The sequence below is a fragment of the Antennarius striatus genome, chromosome 20, assembly GCF_040054535.1.
Source record: "Antennarius striatus isolate MH-2024 chromosome 20, ASM4005453v1, whole genome shotgun sequence".
NCBI classification, from domain to species: Eukaryota; Metazoa; Chordata; class Actinopteri; order Lophiiformes; family Antennariidae; genus Antennarius; species Antennarius striatus.
The window spans coordinates 15,615,758-15,638,251 of NC_090795.1; the positions used below are offsets into that span (position 1 = coordinate 15,615,758).

Sequence of the window (22,494 nt, forward strand, 5' to 3'; positions counted from 1 at the left end):
GATATGGAATATAGCAAGCTGTTCACCACATTGTCAGTAGATCTTGTCCCTGCGATTTGGCAGACAGCACCATGACTTCATTCACCATTGTGAAAAAAACAGAGTAAGAAAGGGTAGTGGTTGAAATGGTTTAATCGGAGAAAACTCGTCATGTCATCAGCAAATGAATTATGCTATGGTTCAGATAATTATCACCATTTGGCACACTACAGCAGTTAGGTCTCACAGCAGAACTACTCTTCCTTATCCAAACCCACTTTAGCAGAATTTTTAGTTTAGGTGATTTTAATGTAGACAATCTATTAGACAAAATTTCAGATCTGAATGATTTATTTTAAATCACATTAAATAGTGTCATAGCCACATTTTATACCTTATGATAACTCAATCTGTCAGCTACTATACCTGCAGTTGAGGATGCAGACGCATCTGAACGCTTTTGTGTCTTTTTTTCTTTTACTAGGTTGACACAACATGTATTCCAGACTGACCACCTCCATTCCAGGGCACCGTAGTGGTTGCCGATTTTATTTATATTAAATCTGGCATTCCTGCAGACTTTCATGTTTGTATTGATTATAAATTTGGAAAAGAAGACAGCCTATACAACACCTCTGAGAAACTGTCAAACAGTAGAGGAGGTGGTTCTTGCATATTCTCTCCATGTCTGCATTAGTTCTTCCAAAGCCTCCTTTTGTGCGTTTCTTTCAAGTTAAATAACAAAATAAAATAACATTCATTTGAAGAAAATCTGTTCTGGTTTTGGTTTATATTGTGAGAAAGGTTAGAGCTTGGACAGGAACAGAAGACAGCGGGGAGACGATGTTTAGAGTCCTAGTGAAGAGATGTGATTATAACCTCCTTACAGTAACAGAAGCACCATAATTTTGAGAAGACCTGATGAGCTCAGGCAGACTGGGCAGATCGGATAAATAATCTATAATTGTTCCTGTTATGATTGGGCTCCACAGTGCACTGGCATCATACTTGGAGTGTCCCCCGCCTCTCGCCCGCATGTAGGCTGGGATAGGCTCCAGCAATCCCCGTGAACTTCAATAAGCGGAACAAGCAGTAGAAAGTGAGTGAGTGAGTGAGTGAGTGAGTGAGTGAGTGAGTGAGTGAGTGAGTGAGTAATGATTCAGATTCATGATTCATGATTCAGGGGCAGCAGTAGCTCAGTCCACTAAGAGTGTGAACTGGCAGAGTGAGGTCTGAGTTCACCTCCCGAGCACTGCCAAGGTGCCCTGCTCAAAGGCACCCCTACAAGGAAGGCACCCCCTACAAGCTGTTCTTTGGGGCACACCTACAAGTCGCTGCCTGCCACTCTGCTTCCCCATCACTTGCATGCCTATAGGCATGTGTGTGTGTGGTGTGTGTATACACACACCACACACACACACACACACACACACACACACACACACACACACACACACACACACACACACACACACACACACACACACACACAGCACACCAGCACAATGGATTTGAAGTGACACAAACAATACTGTATATGCTTTTTAAGGGACCAAAAGTAATTGGACAAACTAAACAATCATAAATCAAACTTTAACTTGTTAAATATTTGGTTGCAAATCCTTTGCAGTCAATAACAGGCTGAAGTCTGGAGTGCAGACACATCACCAGACGTTGGGTTTCGTTCTGCCAGGCCTCCACTGCAACTGTTATCAGTTCCTGCTTGTTTTTGGGGCATTTTCCCTTCAGTTTTCTCTTCCGCAAGTAAAATGCATGCTCAATTGGACTCAGGTCAGATGATTGACACCAACTTTTCATGAACCCTCCCCATACTGATATCAGACCTCCTTCTGTCTGTATTGCCTTTTCCCACACTCTAATAGGTTGTTTAACGTGCTTTTAAGTGTTTCTTTAATTAATTCTTTATTTTAACACTTATAAAAACAATATTAAAAAAATATTGAGAAAATTACATGAAATGAAAAACAAAAATTAATTTGCATGTCATTGAGGGAAATAAGTATGGGATCCCCTAGCTGCTAGGGGATATCAAGGATATATAAAGGTCATCTGATTATTGTATGTTACTGTATGTCTTTTCATTGGATTAGACTGTGATAACAGGTCTGTGCAGATAGTTAGACACAAAGACTTGTTCACATTTACTAGGCAAATAAGATCCACCTCCCCCATTTGCTAGTAACACAGTTTGCATAGAAGGCAAAAGGAGCAGAGTGAAAGCTATTAAAATGTTTGACAGCTATGCAGAAAACATGAATGAACTAACAAGGGAAAGTATAAGTATTAAAGATCAAGGACAACAGGTTAGATTGGGTTCTGTTAAACAACACAAGGAGCAGGATGTGAGTATTGCATGTTATTCACTATGTGCATACACTTTGTCTTTTTTGTCCACTTCACCCATTTGCAGAAAGAAAGAAATATATTGAAATACAAATACAGGCTCAGTTTTTCTGATAATAGGTTGGGAACAATATAGAACTGCAAGGCTTGTTATTCTCTGAATATGATAATACTAGTCAAAACTGGAGAAATGCAATCAGTTATCTCGCAGTTGAATGTCACCTTTCATCAAATCCAGACTAGACTATTGGAACTCACTTTTAACAGGCTGCCCCAAAAAGTCACTGAAGACATTTCAACTAATCCAGAATGCTACTAACCGTGTTCTGACCAGGACCAATACCAGATTTACCATATTTCTTCTGTGTGGTAGCTTCTCTGCACTGACTCCCTGAATGCTGGGATTGATTTTAAAATACTCCTCCTCACTTACAAAGCCCTTCTTGGCCAGGCGCCGACCTATCTAAAGGAACTTAGTTCTGTATAATCCGGCTAGAGCACCACACTCCCAACATGCAGGCTTACTTGTGGTTCCTAGAATCCAAACGTAGGACAGAAGATACACTGTATACCTCATTGAGTAAGTGGAACTCAAAAATTTTAAGTGAATCATTTGCTTTTAAGTTATTAAACTCATTTTCAAGTTATTACAAATATTCAGTTACATGTACTATATCAAAAATCTAAACTTAAAATATTTTAGTTTTTAACTTATACATATGTATCTGTTACATGTACTATGTATCAATTTTCTGAACTTGAAAAAGTATTTAAATATTTCAGTAACGTACTATAAATCAATATTATGAACTTTAAAAGTTCTGTTTTTGTACTTATATAATTCAGATACATGCACAATGAATGTATTGATGATCAGATCTTAAAAAGTAGTACTTTGCACTCATATACTTAAGTTACATGTGATGAAAAATATAAGCACAAGGTACCAGTTCTGTTAATAATAACGCTAAATACAGTACTTCATGTTGCATGAGAACAAGAACATTAATTCAATTGGTTAAAAAAATACTTTAGACTTACAAAAATATTAAATTGAAGGGGATTCCAGAACAAAAACATGAATGGCTTGAATCTGCCTGTAACAATCAACCAATATCCACATTGTATAACAGTGCCTAAAACTCAAATACGGCATGACGTGTATAGTAACTTTTTACTTGAGACATAGTGCGTACATTCAAACTTCAAACCAAGTAGTGACCACAAATTAAAAGCTGTATTGCAATGTACCCTGTCCTCTTTTTTTTTATCATTGGCTCAATATATCCATAAATGTCATGACCGAATTCCATCTCATCATGAGAAGAATGTGAATAGTCAAAACAAATGGCAAATGTCTTCACAAAGCTACAATAAAACAGTGAAAGTGGCACATACTTTTTCCCCATGGTTGAATACATCCATGAATATCATTTTAAACATCTTCAACAGCAACTTACAAATGAAGTGTAAACTTATACACAGTTCAAGCAAATTAATTTCTATTTGAAATAAAATTAGTGCAGATTTGTGTCAATTCTTCACAAAATTAGTAAAACAGTTTACAAAACAGTGCAATGCACTGCACTTCTATTAATGAGAAATAAGAAACATCATGAGAAATGTGTTAATTTATATTCTGGAATTTCAAACTACAACTTAAACATAAATGCAAGTGAAATGATTAGTCATATGTTTGGTAAAAACTACAGTGTGTGATAGTTCAAAAAGCATATGTATCTAATGATCAGAGTTCTTAGCCATTAAGCAGCTTGTTGAACTGTATGAAGTGCCCTTGAGCGAGGTGCCCTTGAGCAAGGCGCCGTCCCCTTTATAAGTTGCTCATTAGGGCGCACCACAAAGGAGCTGCTCACCACTCACTCACCCACCCCCTTTCCTGCACGCCCACAGGGACCCTTGTGTGTGAGTGTGTTACAAGGCCTATACACACTATATATGTATGGGATTTTTTGGGGGGGCGGCACAGTGGCGCAGTGGGTCGCACTGTCGCTGCACAGCCAGGTGGTTCCGGGTTCGAGTCCCAGTCTGTTCAGAGTTTGCATGTTTTCCCTGTGTCTGCGTGGGTTCTCTCTGGGTTCTCCGGCTTCCTCCCACCTCCAAAAACATGCGCTTCAGGTTAATTGGACGGTCCCAAATTGACCGTGGATGTGAGTTTGTGTGTGCGTGTCTTTCTGCATGTGGTTCCGCCTCACACCCTCAGAAGATGCAAACTCCATGCAGAGCGGGACTCGAATCTGGAACTGCCTTGCTGTGCGGTGACAGTGCTACCCACCACGCCACTAATTACGTTCCTCTTCTTGACATAATAATAATTATGTCAAGAATCTTATATGATTTGGGTTTGGAGTGTACCTGGAATTTTTTACAATACGATGTCTGTACTGGGTGAATCTAGGCACTGTAAAAAAATATAGACATTGGTCAATTCAATAATGGAATTCATGGTAAAACTTTGGAATAATCATATGAACCCTCTATGCAAATTCAGGTGCAGCAAGTCAAGTACAGTACTGAACAGGCAGAACAACTTCAGCTCAGCCACTTCGGATCACTCTGCATCACTCGGGTTAGATGCTGTCTTCCATACCATCATACTCCACATGAAACAAGTTCTTAATAAAGTGTGGTGACTCACATTCTGTTCTATGGACTTTTGGTGCTGTTAGAGTAATGGACATACTCAACCTGTGGAATGATGACCCAGAGGAGCTTCTCCTGGACCTGGGGTTTGGCACTGATGAACATGAACTCTCTGGACGCATCCCAGTTCGATTCATCAACCACCCATCTCAGGCAAGGGGAATAGACCTCCAAGTGTTCTTGGAATCCCAGAAGAATTGCTTTGACCTTGAGAATCCACAAGTCAGCAGTAAGTCTAATATTTAGCACTGCAATATATTATATACAACAAACAAACCCGAAAACCCAAAAGGTTTTTCTCAGTGCTAGCTCGAACGATGAAAGTTTTCAACTCTGTTTTACAACACAAACTTGTTCATACATTTTTGACTTGTTGTCAGATCAGCTGCATGACTCTCATTTCCAGTCTCATCCAAACCGGCTGAGAGACAATGTCATTTCAGGCACACCTAAGGAGTATATATGTCCAAGGCCATTAAATTGTAATGTGATGAAGAAAACAAAAGTTCAATACCAATTACCTGTAATTATATATATATACATATATATATATATATATATATATATATATATATATATATATATATATATATATATATATATATATATATCGCTGGATGACGCTAGGAAGTCATCCACAGCTAAACATCTCCAGAGAGTAAGGCAAGTCCTGAGAAGTCAGCTGAATGGCAAGAACAAGGTCCAAGCCATCAACATGTATGTACTGCCTGTCATCAGATACCCCGCTGGGATCATAAGCTGGCCAAAGGAAGAGATAGAAGCCACAGACATCGAGACAAGAAAGCTCCTCACCATGCATGGAAGGTTTCACCCCAAGTCCATCATCCTGAGGCTGTACACTAAGCGGAAAGAGGGAGGCCGAGGACTAGTGAGCATCAGGGCCACTGTCCAGGACGAGACATCAAAAATCCAAGAGTACATCAGGAAGATGGCCCCAACAGATGAACTGCTCAGTGAATGCCTTAGACAGCAGAAACCTGAGGAGGAAGAGGAGGAAGAGATAACATGGAGGGACAAGCCCCTACACGGCATCTACCACCGCCAGATAGAGGAAGTGGCTGATATCAAGAAGACCTACCAATGGCTGAATAAAGCTGGACTGACAGACAGCACAGAGGCACTGATCATGGCAGCACAAGAACAGGCCCTAAGTACAAGGGCAATAGAGGCCAATATCTACCACAGTAGATCTGACCCAAGGTGCAGGCTATGTAAAGAAGCCCCAGAGTCAGTCCAGCATGTGGTAGCAGGGTGTAAGATGCTCACCAGCTCAGCATAAATGGAAAGGCACAACCAAGTAGCTGTGATAGTGTACAGGAACATCTGTACCCAGTATGGACTAGAAGTACCCAAATCCCAATGGGACATACCACCGAAGGTGGTTGAGAACGACAAGGGTAAGATCATGTGGGACTTCAGCTTCCAGACCGACAAACAGCTGCTGGCTAACAAACCGGACATAGTGGTGATGGACAAATAGCAGAAGAGAGCAGTGGTGATAGATGTGGCGATTCCAGCTGACGCCAACATTAGGAAGAAGGAACATGAAAAGATTGAGAAATATCAAGGGTTGAAAGAACAGCTGGAACAGATGTGGAAGGTCAAGGTTAATGTGGTCCCCGTGGTAGTAGGAGCACTTGGGGCAGTGACCCCCAAACTGGAAGAGTGGCTCCAGCAGATTCCTGGAACAACATCTGAAGCCTCAGTCCAGAAGAGCCCAGTCCTAGGAACAGCTAAGATACTGCACAGAACCCAGAACCCTCGGACCCGAGCTTGAGGATGACACACAGATACCACCCAACAATATATATATATATATATATATATATATATATATATATATATATATATATATATATATAATTTTATGTACTGATTTGGAAATTAAGAAAAAACACTCTAGTTAGTAGTTGGAATGCATGCATATGTTATTAATTACATTTCTAATTACATTCCTCTTCTTAACAGCCCCTGTTTTGGTCAGCGTCTGTGCTGAAGTTCCTCATGTTCAGGTTTAAATAGTAAAGTAATAGATAATAATAATAATAGATAATAATAGAGTAAAAGTGAAAGTGAAAAGTGAAAGTTTCACCATGAACTCACTCTGAAGGTCATGTAGTTGCACAGCAGTTAATACATTTCCACTATATTACAAATATGTATATAACAATCAAGCAAATCTATGGCCACCCATTTCTCAGCAAGGTAACATTTTAGTGTTATCTAGGTGAAAAACCAATAATTTTTAGATAAAATGTGTCAGAAATAAACTTGTATGCATTTCAATTTGATGTGGGACTTGAGGTTAAGTATGTTGTCTAGCAGCAGAGTTGTGGTTGCTTGTGAATTTGGTTGGGTCAGTACTGCCGTTTCAATATGATCAATGATAATCAGTAGCAAAAATTCAAGTTCATCACAAAATCAATAAATCAATCAATCTTTATCTGTATAGCGCTACAGAGCTATAAAATATGAATGGATTTTGCCTTCTCTCCCGTGTCCCCTTAGGTTGTTTTAGACAACTTGAGGTTTTCCAGCAAGTAACTACGGCATTCACCTCCTTGATGGGGTCTTCCTGTTCCCCTGTCAATATACCCCAAGGGAAAGACCTGCTTCCTAATTCCCCAGAGAGGAGGAAGCATATTGGAATGATGTTCAGAGGAGCAACAAAGAAGTCAGTTATCCAAATTCACCAAAAAAATCCCAAACCCAACCATTCCTGCTTGTATCTCTCCTAGCTGTGCTGCATCTGATTCACTGCCACCTTTTCCCAGGCTTGAAGAGATAGTCAAACCTACAGGAGATGGCCTACAGGAGATGGTCTGTCTGAGTGGTCTAAATGGAGCCTCTGACCAAGAAGCTGATCCAGGTCCTAACTCCCAGTCTCACATGGATACGTTTGCCATCACAGAAGAAGCAGTCAGACCTTGTCCCATGAGCAAAGGGTACCCCATCATAGCCAACAAGGAAAGGATCGTCACAATAGATAAGGCAAGTCTCACATCATCATAAAAATTACATTATTGTCAGAATTTATCATTGTCCTTAGACTTACCTTGCGCTAAAGAATATATGTACAAGGAAATCCATAAACTACATATTAATCATGTTCTTCTGCGCATGCGCGAGCAGGCTGCAGTTTCCTCTGCTCTGAGCGAGTTTGTTATGCTTAATTTTGCGGTTTTTTCTATGTTTCTGTGTATATTATTTTAACATAAATTTAGATAATGTATAGTAATATGCTAGTGTACTCCAGGGAGGAGTTGATGTCTATGAGGGTCAAAGGAGACCCAGCAACACGCGATCTCATCCCCGCCGAGCTCTGATGGAGATATCGCGGATGCCAAGCGGGTCGCGTTGAAAGGACTAGACTAACCTATAACCGGAGGCGAGTCAAGCCCTCCGTCCCCTCTGTCATCATGGGGAACGTGAACTCGCAACAGAACATGTTGGACGAACTGACAGCGTTGTGCAGGACTGAACAGCACTACCTGGTGACGTGCCAGACGCTACTAACCAGCTTCACCGCCATCCCCCTCCCTCCACTAGAAGGAAGTGGGCGTTAAGGAGCAAGAACGAGGAGGGGATGAAGAAGGCCCAGCAGGAAGTGAGACTCTGCCTGAGGAAGGCCAAGGAAGCATACGGGAGGAAGCTGGAGAAGCAGCTGGGGCGCAACCTGGTGTGGGAGATCTGGAATGGGATGAGAACCATCACCGGACACGGGAAAGGGCGCAGTACTGTGGAGGGGAACAGTGAACGAGCAAATGAACGAAACAGCTTTTTCAATCAGTTCAGCTCCCCCACCACTCCCGGCTCCTCGTCCCAGGCCTCTCCCTGTAGACTGCTCCACTGATGCTCCCTCTTCCTGTGCTTCCTCTCCTTCCACCCCTGCCACTTCTCCTTCCACCCCTTGCCCCTGCCACTTCTCCCGAGCCCACTCCAAGAGCTGCGAAGCTCTCTCCCTGCCCCACCTCAACGTCTGGACTTCCAACCTCACCATGACTTCCTGCTCCCACCACGACCGAGACCATCATCATTGCAGACCTGGCGACGACAACGCTGCGGAGGCTCCGTCCCGTTAAGGCGGCTGGACCGGATAAGACCTCCCCAAGACTCCTCCGAGCCTGTGCTTCGGAACTAGGGGACCCCCTGCAGCGATTTTCCAACCTCAGTCTGCGGCTGGGGAGGGTCCCGTCACTGTGGAAGACCTCCTATTGTCCCGGTACCCAAGAAAAGACGCCTTACTGAGCTCAACGACCATCGACCGGTCGCTCTTACCTCCCACGTAATGAAGACCCTAAAGCGACTGGTCCTGGAGCTCATGCGTCCACAGGTGCAGGGTGCTATGGACCCTCTCCAGTTCGCCAATCAGGCCAAGGTTGGGGTTGATGACGCTGTCTTGGACCTCCTCCACCATGTGCTCTCCTACCTGGACACCGGGGGCTTTGCCGTCAGGGTGCTCTTCTTTGACTTCTTTCTTTCGCGCGCCTTCAACACCATCCAGCCCCGGCTCCTATAGGACAAACTGACCTCCATGGCTGTGGACCCCTACCTCGTGAGCTGGATCACGGACTACCTAACGGACAGACCCCAGTACGTCCGTATGGGGGACTGTTTTTATTCTATGGTGACCAGCAGCACGGGGCGCCACAGGGGACCGTTCTCTCCCCCATTCTCTTCACCCTCTTCACATTGGACTTCAAGCACAACTCGAATACATGCCACATACAGAAGTACTCCGATGACACTGCGATTGTGGCATGTATCCGGGAGGGTGATGAGGGGGAGTACAGGGCATTAGTGGCTGACTTCGTGGAGTGGTGCCAACAGAACCAGCTCCAGCTCAACGTCTCCAAGATGAAGGAGATGGGCACCTCCTTCTCCACAACCAGTGATCATCGAGGGCAGTGAGATGGAGGTGGTAGGAAACTATAAGTACCTGGGACTGCAGCTAGACAGCAGACTGGACTGGTCACTCAACTCGGACTGTGTGTACAAGAAGGGGCAGAGCTGGATGTACTTCCTGAGGAGGCTGGTCTCCTTCAACATCTGTCCTAAGCTCCTTTTCATGTTTTATCAGTCAGTAGTCTCCACTGTGCTGTCATACACCATTGTGTGTTGGGGTGGTGGGGCCAGGAAAAGAGATATGGACCGTCTTAATAGACTCATCCGCAGATCGGGCTCAGTGGTCAGGCTGAGCCTGGACTCTGTGGAGACAGTTCTGGGGAACAGGACCATGTCTAAATTCTGGGCCATCATGAACAACACCAGCCACCCCCTGCACACCACCTTCTCCCAGCAGAGGAGCACCTTCAGCGACAGACTGCTGTCACACAGCACCTCCACAGAGAAGCTGAGGTCGTCCTTCATGCCCCGTGGCATCAGGGGGTACAATGACTCTCTCCCGGGGGGGGGGGGGTCAGCACATGGTTAAATGGATTTAATTTAATTTAATACACTGTTTATATTTTAATTTAATACTGTTTATATTTTAATTTTAATTTTTTTAGTATATGTACTGGTAATGCTACATGTGTCTGTTAGTGTAGTGTATGTCTTGTGGTATGTTCTGTTTTGTTTTTGTTTTTTCCTGGTGTTTGGCTGAGCAGTGGATATGTGCAATTTCCTCCGGGATTATTAAAGTCTATCTATCTATCTATCTATCTATCTATCTATCTATCTATCTATCTATCTATCTATCTATCTATCTATCTATCTATCTATCTATCTATCTAACTGACATACTTAAATCAGAGCAAAATCCAGGCTAACCAGTCACAACAAATTTGTTTTCACAACTTTTTGATGGCGTATTCCCAAAATATATGTGAGGACTGGCAGGGAGAACATGTAGGTGTATGTTACTGCATGGTTAGTTATTAGAATAAACTGACTGAAGTGTGTACAACAACATTTGTTTGTTTTTCAAAGTAGCCAGACAGCCCAAATAAACAACATTCAATTACGCAGCAGTTACACAACTGACAGGTGCAAACAAAAACCGGGCACAGTCCTCACTGCGCAGATACCTTTAAATATATTAAAAAAGCTACACCCTACCTGCTTTTATCTCTTTACATCCTGCATCATAATTGTAATGTCAGACAGGAAGGTGGACGCAAAGGTTCATGCATGACAGGGGACAAAAATACATTGGGGGTGGGGGGTGGGGGGCGTTCAAACAAAGCGTCTGGACCGGAAGTGATTTCATCAATATTCAATCAAAAATATTGAGAATGAGGAATCAGTTTGGGGCAAGATATTTCAAATACAGTGTAGCTGGGCGTCGGGCAGCTGAATGACATTAATTTAAAAAAGTATAATATAGCACCTCTTATATATTGATCTGTATTTTCAATCTGTTTTATCCTTTTGATTGCAGGCTCTGGAAGACCTTTCAACGAGGAGCAGTAAGAATCCTGGATCTCTTTCAGTCTTTTTCTCATCATCGTCATGTACTAGTGACGTCAAATCTCCTGTTCACTTGTCCTGTTCACCGGAATATTTATTAGTCTGCGACCCTTTGCCACCTCCTGCCACATTATGTATCCAGAAATCAGACCCTCTAAATTCAAAGATTGAGAGCCCACCAGCTCATGATCAGTCTTCACCTCCTTCATTGCCCGCACTGGCATGTGACCACCTTCCTATTTGCTCTTCCTACCCACAGAATGTAACTTGCTTCCAACTTCTATCTCAAACATCTCCCAGAATGTTTTCTAACCTTAACCCCAACCCTACACCATGCCCTATTCAAACTGTGTCATTGATTCATCACAAGACAGAAACTAAGGATGAAAATCTGTCATCAAGTTCATCTCCCCACCTCTCTACTTCCCATGACTCTGATGGCACATCTTCAACTTTCCTTCCTCTTGCTTCATGTCTTTCTCCCTCTCCTGATTTGGATTATCCAATTTTTTCTTCTACTGTGATGTTTTCTACACAGTCTGAATCATCTGCTGGGAGTTCAGGTAACTCACAGAGAGAAAAGACTGAGGTGGTTTTGCAAGGACACTCCCTTCCTGCACGTGGAAGCTTAATACTTACACATCCCTCTACCCCTTATTTACCTGCCTATACCACTACGAATGGACTATCATCTGTTGTATTCCCTCCAAAATTTGAATCCATTCCACAGTGTCCAGAGAAAAATCAAAATCATTCTCTTTCTGATTCTTTATCAGGATTACATGATCTGGATAGTCTTAAAAAGGTAAAAATGACTTCAAACTTAGCTGAGCAGTCCATCTCCCAGCATGATGGAGCATATTTTCTTGATAAGTCAAAGCCCTTTATAGCCTCTAATGTTCAAGATAATATTGACAATATTGACAAATTCTTGTCGAAAGACACCCTTCAGATCAATCCCAAAGGAGAGGTTAAAGGTGAAAAACATGGTTGCACTGTTCAAACCAAAGAGGGTCATGTTTACAGCTCACATGAAAATAACTCTACCACTTTGTCAGAAAGTTCTAGATTACTTATTGAAGCAGTATATAACCAAATAGACAAGGAGCCACAGGCCACCATGTGTAGTTTCCATGAGCATCCAGTTGAAGCCACAGAGTTAAGAAAATTCTGTCAAATTAATGCAAACATTTCAAAAAATGAATCATTTTTAATTTTACATAATGATGTTCAAGGGGCCCAGATCATAACTGAAAATAAATGTGAGGACAGAAATTTAATAGATCTCATTGAGATTGAGAGCTTAGATAAGGTGTTTCACACATCAGTGGACGGCTCAGAGCGTGAATATGGAGATGTCGATGCCTTTTTCCAGCAGATTGATACTGAAAGACTTGTTTATTGGGCTGAACCTATTGAAGTCTCTGATCCCACCCCTGTACTTGAAAACAATTTTGAAGCATCAAATAGTTCCCTGGAGAATTCTTTGTTAAATGTACGTCCAACTGATGTTAGTTTTTCAACAGACAATATTACGTCTTTTCCTGTATCATATTCAACAACAATAAGCACTAATCCGACTGAATCCTCTGATAAGACCTCTTGCTTGACTCGAGCCCCATCCCTATCTCCCTCTACAAACCCAGACCACAAGCCAGCGAGCTGCGCTGTTTCTGTCCAGATGTCTTCATCCCTATCATCTCATATTGTTCACAGAAAGGATATTCCTTTTGTGACTGACTCAAAATGCACACTTCTCTCTAGTATTCTCCCGTTGGACACTTCAACACCTTTCCGTGCTGTGCAGTCTTGGGCAGACCTTCAGCTTCTTCAACATTACAATCTCACCAAGAAGTTTTCACATAAAACTTCCCATATGTGGCAACACGGAGTAACTGCATCCACAAGCTCATCAGAATTGTCACAAACACCCACACTTGCCTTTTCTTCATATCCATCTATCCTTCTGCGGTCTAATGTGTGGCAGTCGCATGACAGTTTCTATGGGGTGGTCAGAAATAGCCATGCTGTGGATGAAGGTACTATAGATGAAAGACTGGCTACTGATAAGGAGGTGGACCGGAATGTCAATGAAGATCAGGAGAAGCTTTGGGAGAGCAGCCAAACAGCCAACCTGGCATGTACTTGTGACCACAGTGACCATCATTGTGCCTGTTCTGTAAGTAATACTACACTTTCAGTATTATTTTATTTATGTATTTATTTAAAGTTTTATCTGTCTGTCTGTCTGTCTGTCAACTGGTTGGTCTGTCTGTCTGTCTGTGGCAGTACAGGGTTAGTAAATATTACAGGGATTTGATTTAGTAAGGTTGGAGGACTGACAACACTACCCAGGGAGCCTAAGAAGTAAATGGAGGAGACATAGGTACATCATACGACACAGGAGCAAAAGACATAATTGAGCTTTAAACAAACCTTATATCAAATCATTAGGTTGACAGTCGTAATCCTAAAAGCAGATAATATAGAGACAAAGTGGTAAATTCAATTCAGTTAAAAAAACTTTATTTTCCCCCAAGGGACAATTAAAGGCACATAAAGCAGAAAGTTTAATACACCAAAAGTAACACCAAAGTACTCAATTAACATATGTAAAATATAATAATACATGATTGTGTAATGGGATAATGACACACATAAAAGTTGGGCAAAAAATCCTAAACCCAGGATTGCACACCACAAAACAGAAGACCACCACCCAAGCCTCCAAACTTGGCTGTCTGTGGCTTGGAGTGGAAGTAATTAAGTAATATTTAGCTGGATAATCACATAAAACTACAAACTCTAATTATGGTAGGAGCTACGTTGTTGAGGGCTTTATACTCCTGGTAGGGTCTGCCATAGCAAACAGGTTTTAGATGACGGGACAGAGTAAGAGCAGTTCAAGAATCCCTAGAAATAGATAAAAAATAAGACAGTGGGGCCCCTCCCCGGAGTCAGTTTCAGGATTGTAGGTCATTTGCAAGCATCTTGTGGCCCTTACAGACAAGGCCCGGCCAGGCTATGCCCAATAGGGCAACTTGGGCGCAACCTCCGGTGGACTCACCACCTGCAGAGGGACAGTCCACCGTACGTGGACTGTCCACTTTTCTGGTGAGAGGCCGCAGGATGGTGTGGACTTGCTTGTAGCCCCACAGCTCAGCCATATGTTGGAGTTTACCCCAGTGAATGAGAAAGTTGTGTCCCTGTGCCTTTGGGTTGAGGACAGGTGCCTAACTGTTATTTCAGTCTATGAGCTGAATGTCAGCGCAGAATCCAGCAGACGACCAAACTGCACCAAGTGGATGCGGGGAGCTGCTGACCTCGTCTGAGGATATTGTCACACAGTGGAAGGAATACTTTGAGTCTCTCCTCAATCCCACTACCATGTCTGTCACGGCTGAGCACGACTGGCACGGGGAACCCAAAAGCACGACAGACAAACGGGCAGGTCAAGAGTCTCAGAACAGGTTTAATAGAGGTCAGATACCAAATAATCAGTCCGATAGGCAGAGGTATCCAAAAATGACAGGCTAAAGGTAGAGTCCAGAATCCAGCAGGGTCAGGCACGAAACAACCAACAAACCACACAGACATATCAGATGAAGAGCAGACAACAGGCTGGGTCGAGAGAGCAAACGGTATTCATACACGGTCATCAAAGCAAGCAGGATACGAAGGCTTGAGAGTCAGGGCGAATACTAAACAATCTGGCAGAGTACTGAGGGCAGAGCTGGGTATATGTGGAGTGGAGACAGATTAGGGAGTGGCTGCAGGTGTGTGGAGAGACAGCAGGTGCAGGGAATGAACTGGTTGAAGATGATACAGGATCTGGAATGATATGAGTTGTTAGTGGCAGGAAAATAAACAGGAAATTCATAGGACAGAGACGTGATAATGTCGCCCATTGAGGAAGCGGAGGTCGAGGTCTCAGAGGTGGACTTGTCCATCACCTGAGCTGAAGTCCCCGAGGTGGTTAGCAACTTACTCATGGCAGGGCACTGGGGGTGGATGAGATTTGCTCTGAGTACCTCAAGTCTCTGGATGTGCAGGGGTTGTCTTGGTTGACATGTTGAGATGTTAGATTGCAAGGGAGTCTGGTTTGGGGACCAAAGGATTTCTTCTTTGCTTTTTGCGGATGATGTTTTTATGTTGACCTCATCAAACCTGGACCATCAGCTTGCACTGGGGGGGTTTGGAGCTGAGTGTAATCTGAGTAAGATGGGGATCAGCACCCCCAAATCCGAGGCCATGGTTCTCAATCAGAAAAAGGTGGTCTACCCTCTCCAGGTCGGTGGGGAGTCTTTGTCCCAAGTTCCGGTCTCTTGCGGTCTTGTTCACGAGTGAGGGAAGGACAGAACATGAGATAGACAGATGGATCGGTGCTGCAGCTGCACTGGAGACACTATGGCCTGGGAACACCTCAGCACCCACCTCCCTCAGAAAGAGGTAAATGTGGTATTTGGTGAGATGGAAATATAGGTATCCCCGCTGACATTTTTGCCTTTGTCTTTGGCTCTGGATAAGCAGTCAAGAATGGATGGATGGATGGATGGATAGATATATTAAGAATGATCTAAAAATACAAAAGCAAACTCTTGATAAAACATTGCTAAAGTATATTTTGAGTTATAATTTTGGACCACTTCCTAACACGTAAAAAATAACCCTTGCTGACTCCAGTAGGCAATAAAGACGTATTGACGTCCATTGTGTACAGCTGTCATGTTTAAATACAATGAATGCTCTTCATACAATCCTCTTCCACATAAAACAGTGAACATGGGAAATTGTGGATAACACCTGATATTTTATAAGTTTTGTGACATATTGTTGAATGATATTATATGATCATTTTCACTTTTCAAAGAGATGAAATCAGAAGGTACAGCGTTTCACCAAACATAAAAGGGATCACTGAGAGCAGATAATAACTATGTTTGCTTTTTATTATTTGTTGTCATGCTACCCAGGTTATTAAGATGGAGTCCATTCAAAGCCAGGATCGTATTAACATATGAGTATCTAATTTGCATGTGGAGCCTGTGGAAGTGCTACCCTTACTGCTTGTGCTTTCTCTCTTTCTTTTAATGTAATTCATTACCATCCATAGATATAACCCCAAATAACTATGTTGTACATAAGAAGCAGATGAACAACAAATGGTGATTTACCTTGACTAAATTGTTGAAAATATAGAATAAATGCTTTGAATTCTAGCATTATTTCGGGTGGCAGTAGCTCTGTCCTCTAGGCCTTGGACTGAGGACCAGAGCATGGACGGGTCAAGACCCATGGGAGCCAATAATTGTCAGAGTATGAACTTGCAGTGGAGAGGTGGCAATTCACTTCCTGAGCCCTGCCGAGGTACCGTTAAGCAAGGCACCATCCCGTTTTTAGGTTGTCCATTGGGTCACACCATGAAAGAGCTGCCTGCCCCTCTGCTTCTTATCTACATGCTTACAGGCCCTGTGTGTGTGTGTGTGTGTGTGTGTGTGTGTGTGTGTGTGTGTGTGTGTGTGTGTGTGTGTGTGTGTGTGTGTGTGTGTGTGTGTGTGTGTGTGTGTGTGTGTGTACTGGAAAGGCCGGTTCCCACAACTGACCGGCTGCTCTTGTGGCATGACGATGTAATAAAGACAAGGATAGGTGTGTGTGTGTGTGTGTGTGTGTGTGTGTGTGTGTGTGTGTGTGTGTGTGTGTGTGTGTGTGTGTGTGTGTGTGTGTGTGTGTGTGTGTGTGTGTGTGTGTGTGTTTGTGGTCAAGGGCCTGTACAGATATTTATATATGCATCTTTGTGTTGAACTAAATGTTCTGTAGCATCATGAAGATACAGTAATGTGATAACTGAATATGACAGCAAACTGATATACATGAAATAGATTAAACATAGTTCAAAACTAAATAAAATACATTATTCCCTAGCCTTTTTGTGCTTCAAGATGCGTGGATTTACTACATTTTTAAAAAATATACTGTAATGATCCCCTAGCGGAAATTAAGAGCACACTCTAGTGTTAGTCACACATGCATATATACGTATATGCATCTCACACTCTGGCTGGCTGGGCAGGAGCGGGAATCAAACCGCAAGTCTTGGGAGCATTGGACTCTACCACTGAGCCACTGTCACCCCAATTCTTTTTGTTGTTTATTACATCACAGATTTTTAAAATTCTATTCATGTTATATATTGTCCTCAATGGGATGCAACTTACATCTCATTGAGTAAGTGTCTTCCATGAGCTGTAGTCATATGTGACTGCACGCGCATGCTATTGGTTGACAGCGTCCTTGCACTGTGTTCCGAGACTCATAGTTCCTCCTGCAAACACTTTTGTGTTTAAAACACAAACGCACTTTAAACAGTTGATTAGAGTGTGGGAAAAGGTAATGCAGATATAAGGTGGCTTAATATCAGTATTGGGAGGGTTCATTAACATTTAAATTATATGTAAATAATAAAATAAATATTTGTTCACTATTTCACAGATTTCTGTTTTTTGCGGGTGGTCCTGGAATGCATTAGCCGTGAGTAACGAGGGATTACTGTTCCTATTATAAAATACAGTCAACCCTCAGTTTTCTAACATAATCCGTTCCAGAAGGCTGTTCAAAAGGCGAGTTGTTCGAAATCCGAAAGTATTTTTCCCATTATAATTAATGTAAATATTTTTAATCCGTTCCAAGTCTAAAAAACAATTTTTTCTAGGTTTCTATTTTTTTTTACTATTTTACTGCATTGTATACTGTTTACCATAAATAAAAAAGGGTAGAAATAGACACTGTGTTTTGTTTTAATAAAACATATCCTATCAGACTTTGAACACGAATGTGCTACGGAGGAAGCATCCTGGACATTCGAGTTCGCTCAGCTCCCAAGTGAGTCGCGTTCAGGTACGCTCGGCTTCTTTCGGTTTACACCATAAACTGCAGTGTATACTGTTTACCATAATAAAAAAGGGTAGAAATAGACGCTGTGTTTTATTTTAATAAAAGATATCCTATCAAACTTTGAACACGAATGCGCTACGGAGGAAGCATCCTGGGCAGTTTGCTCGGCTCCCGAGTGAGTCACGTTCAGGTACGCTCGGCTTCTTTCGGTTTGGTCAAGAGCCGAATTTTGGTCGAGTTCAGAGACGTAAAATTCTCGGATTTTCTGGTCGAAAACCAATTTGGTTGAGAGCAGAAGCGTTTGAAAACCGAGGTTTGACTGTATTACATAATATTATTAACCTGGTAATATCAAATGCGTCAAATTTGATGCAAGAATTTGTCTACAAAATAGTTAATAGTACACCTCTTTACAACATTGTATCCTCACCATTGAAGAAAACAAAAAAGATGCATAGTTCCAACCCTCACCCTAAACATTTTGACCAACTCATTGCATTTGATACTGAAAAATAGAATTCAATAAAATCAATAAATAATAACAAATTAAAATTCAGTTCAGCAACATTAACTCAGGAGCACAATAAATAAGACACCTTAACCTTTAAAACAAAAATGAACAAAACAATTTGTGCTGATTTATTCTTTCTTTATCAAAATGAGGAACTCGGGATTAATGGCTACAATGTTGTCATTTGGGCACAGCTGTTCAAAGTGAAGTTTGAAGCATGATATTGAACTCTCAGCTCCTGCTCAATGTTTCAGCTCGTCTATTATGGTGTGGGATTTTTTTCACTGAGCAGTTTGGTACACTACCATATATAATGCTAACAGAGCTTGCTGGTTCACTGAAGTAGAATTCACAAAGGGGAATGGTTGTTGGCAATATTTGGCACGTTTTCGCTGAAAAACTCCAGTGGCTTATCGGCGTGATTGGAGTGTAAATGTCTTTAGTGACGCCTTAATTTATTTGGCTTCATGCTGTACGCTGCCAGCATTTTTAGACAATGTAAACACACTGGTCTGTAGTCACAGTGAAACCCAGTGCTACAGACACTTCTTCATAGTTCCTCGTTTTAGCTTTCGGGTGATTTGCTTTTGTCTCATTCTCTTCGTGTTTCTCCACCTTTCTTTTCATCTTTGTCAAAAAAATGTTGTCTCTTGAGGGTTTGTTTACGGAACTTCATATTGCCTAACCTTGCACCATAGAGCTAATATACTCCCTGTGCACACCTGATAATGTGAGTGCCACTGCTATTGTAGTGGATGTGCAATTATACTTTATTCTGGTACGGCGACAAAAGCAGTCCCTAGCGCTAGACTCTGTCTGGGGATTGGGTCGTCGAGCCCCACGCTGACACCTACCACCCAATCCACACTGCACCTGTCCCCTATGGTTTCCTCGGGGAGCCTATCCCAGCTAAATGAGGGGATGAGGCAGGGGAAACTCCGGGCGTCACGCCAGTGCACCGCAGATCCACACAGAGACAAACAAACACACATGCACACACTCACACCTAGGGTAAATTTGAACTCTAGTTACAATTGTGAAAGAAGTAAGATATAACGGGTCGTTATAAAATTGTTTCATTGCAATTTTCAATGTATTCAATGTTGCTGTCAATGTTACTAATAATAATAATAATAATAATAATAATAATCTTACACATGCATTTACTTTGATCATTTTCACAGAACTCTACGGGTTATTTGGAGGAGATGATTTTGTGTCTGCAGCATTTTAGCTCTGTGTTCACCAGAATGGAGGAGCAGCTCTCTGAAGACCAGACTGCTGTTTATAGCACTCTCTCTGACCAGGACAGGTTGGTTCTGTCCATCCGTCCACATGGGCTTATTACATCTGTTGAAATCTGGTGACCTCCCACATTTAGTCAGCTTTTAATTAGAATTAATTAGAATGAATTGCATTTTCACAGACAGCCATTTTCACAGGAAGCCAATCAACCAATTCACCCCCTCCATTCCAATCAATGTTCATACATGTTAAATACATTTTTTGGACCAACATAAGCAAGTACAGTAATTTTATTTCATATTTAAATAACCACGTACTGTATAGTGGTCCCTGGCTATAATGTGGTTCAAATTATGTAGATGTTTTAGAAATTTTCTCTTTTTTTTTTACAATGGATTGTGTTCTGCAACGTGTATGTTTAAACAAGAGTGAAATGTGCGAAAATGTTAATACCTTTCTGAGAAAAGTGTATAAAGTGTATAGTGACGGATTTTACAACCTTAAAAACATCTATAATAATTGTAAAATATAAAGCTGATTACTTAACAGATTTTGAAAATTGCTGGTTATTTTTAGAAAGTGATTGATTGATGAGGGACCACTGTAAATCTAAATACAGGCCAATGCCAAAACACAAAGTTGGAATAGAGACATTTAGCCATTTTAATGAGAAACACAGAAAACCTCTTCTTCTTCTGCACTCTCTGTCTGTGGTTTCACAATCCCTTTGAGCTGTTTCTCTGAACATCATCCCTGTCCCTGGTTTCCTATATTTCAAGTAAAGTAAGAATGTTTGTCATGTCGCGTGTTGCATGGAATGTGATAAATGTGATGATGAATGATTTTTATTTGTTTTGTCATTTTTTTACAAAAAACGACAACAAACTTAAAAATTTCTTTCTGCCAATAAAATACCCAAAATTGGTAAAGTTTTCAGTTTCTGTGTAAATGACATAGGCTTCTGTTTGTGTGTGTGTGTGTGTGTGTGTGTGTGTGTGTGTGTGTGCGTGTGCGTGTGCGTGTGCGTGTGTGTGTGTGCGCATGTGGGTTTAGGGAGAAGCTTTGGGACATAGAAGAGCTGAGGCAAGCAGTGAAACAAGAGGCTGGAGTGTTGAAAATGCAGCTGACAGGACTTGCCTACCTTTATGATGATAGCTTGAAAATGGTAATATACTGTACATTCGCCAATGCACATTCATAAAACTTAATACAACTATCCTTATTTGATTTTATATGAGGGACACAATGGCATTGTACCACATGTCAAGAAGGTTGTAATATATATGTGGAATTTTCTTTTATCGCCGTGTCTCCATGGGTTCCTTATCTTCCAGGGTGGGAGAAGTTGTTTGCTTTCCTATATTGGCCCTGTGGTGATATAAACACTTGTTGGTGTACTTTGTCTTCTGTCCAATGTCAGCAGGGAAAGTCTTTAGGTCACAAGGTCCTCAAGGAAAACAGAATAACACATTCTCAGTCAAAACCTTTCAGCCTTTTAGAATATATGAAGAATAGACACAATTTCTTTTTGTTTTAAAATCATATTTTAAATTATATAAAATCTTTTTATGAGTGGTGGAAGTAACAAAAATATATGACAACATTTGTGGTCATGAAAATACATGTGAATTTAAGAAATGGTATAATGGTAATAAGTCACATGAAATAAGGAATGGTGTGGTATACTGCGAATCAATTTGCTGTACATATTGGCTTTTATTTAATTTTAACGTTTAAACGTATAATTTTGTAATTTTTGCGACGTATACCTGGAAAAGACGCAAACAGGAATGTTGACTCCCTAAGACCCTCAACTCATGATGATGGTGGAAACACACTGCTTCAGAGTCCAACTGAATCTGGTAGGTTTTATTACATAAATATTTTTGTCTTAGTGTCAATGCTTGTTCAGATGATCTTTACTGGGCAACAGATCCCTGTAGCTCACCAGCTCATCTGGTTAAAAATAATTGCAGCATCTTATAAGCCATCAAAAGCACTCATTAGCCAGCATTGCTGTACATCTGGCTTCTCAGAAGGCTATATTGAATAAATTATTGTGAAATAAATCTGTAAATAACTGGGCTCATAAAATCATTATTCTGTTGTTTACAGCATTGAATGATGCCTGTAGAAACCTACCACCTCACACCCCGCCATGCATTTCTGGAGCCATGGACAGGGTAATGCCTAAGTCAACAGCACTTATAATTGCCTTGATTCAATATATTTTTATTGAACATTGTACACTGTAAAATTTTAAAATGTTTTATTATTAGTATTTATTTTTTCATTGTGCTGCATGTAATTTTTGCTTTTTTAAAAATAAACCAGTTTTGTGAAAAGACGTCTGTGTCAATATGCCTGATGTATGGACATAAAAGAAGCAATTACAATTTCTTGAAATGCTT

The 22,494-nt window shown here is 41.5% G+C and overlaps 1 protein-coding gene across 3 annotated transcripts in view; it reads left to right on the plus strand.

Moving 5' to 3' along the window:
• The window catches only part of itprid1 (ITPR interacting domain containing 1), a 28,577-nt gene that overhangs the window by 912 nt on the left and 5,171 nt on the right, over window positions 1-22,494 (plus strand). The window contains exons 2-11 of one of the 3 annotated variants that reach the window (XM_068343486.1): window positions 4,853-4,930; window positions 5,031-5,233; window positions 7,534-7,699; window positions 7,800-8,016; window positions 11,408-11,435; window positions 13,201-13,615; window positions 20,023-20,150; window positions 21,137-21,248; window positions 21,862-21,945; window positions 22,199-22,335. In XM_068343486.1, the coding sequence (XP_068199587.1) occupies window positions 5,035-5,233; window positions 7,534-7,699; window positions 7,800-8,016; window positions 11,408-11,435; window positions 13,201-13,331 (741 nt within the window). In that variant the 5' untranslated portion in view covers window positions 4,853-4,930; window positions 5,031-5,034 and the 3' untranslated portion in view covers window positions 13,332-13,615; window positions 20,023-20,150; window positions 21,137-21,248; window positions 21,862-21,945; window positions 22,199-22,335. Of the gene's footprint in view, window positions 1-4,852; window positions 4,931-5,030; window positions 5,234-7,533; window positions 7,700-7,799; window positions 8,017-11,407; window positions 11,436-13,200; window positions 13,616-20,022; window positions 20,151-21,136; window positions 21,249-21,861; window positions 21,946-22,198; window positions 22,336-22,494 lie in introns of those variants that run through there. The other 2 variants (XM_068343487.1, XR_011039025.1) reach the window with 2 other exon arrangements.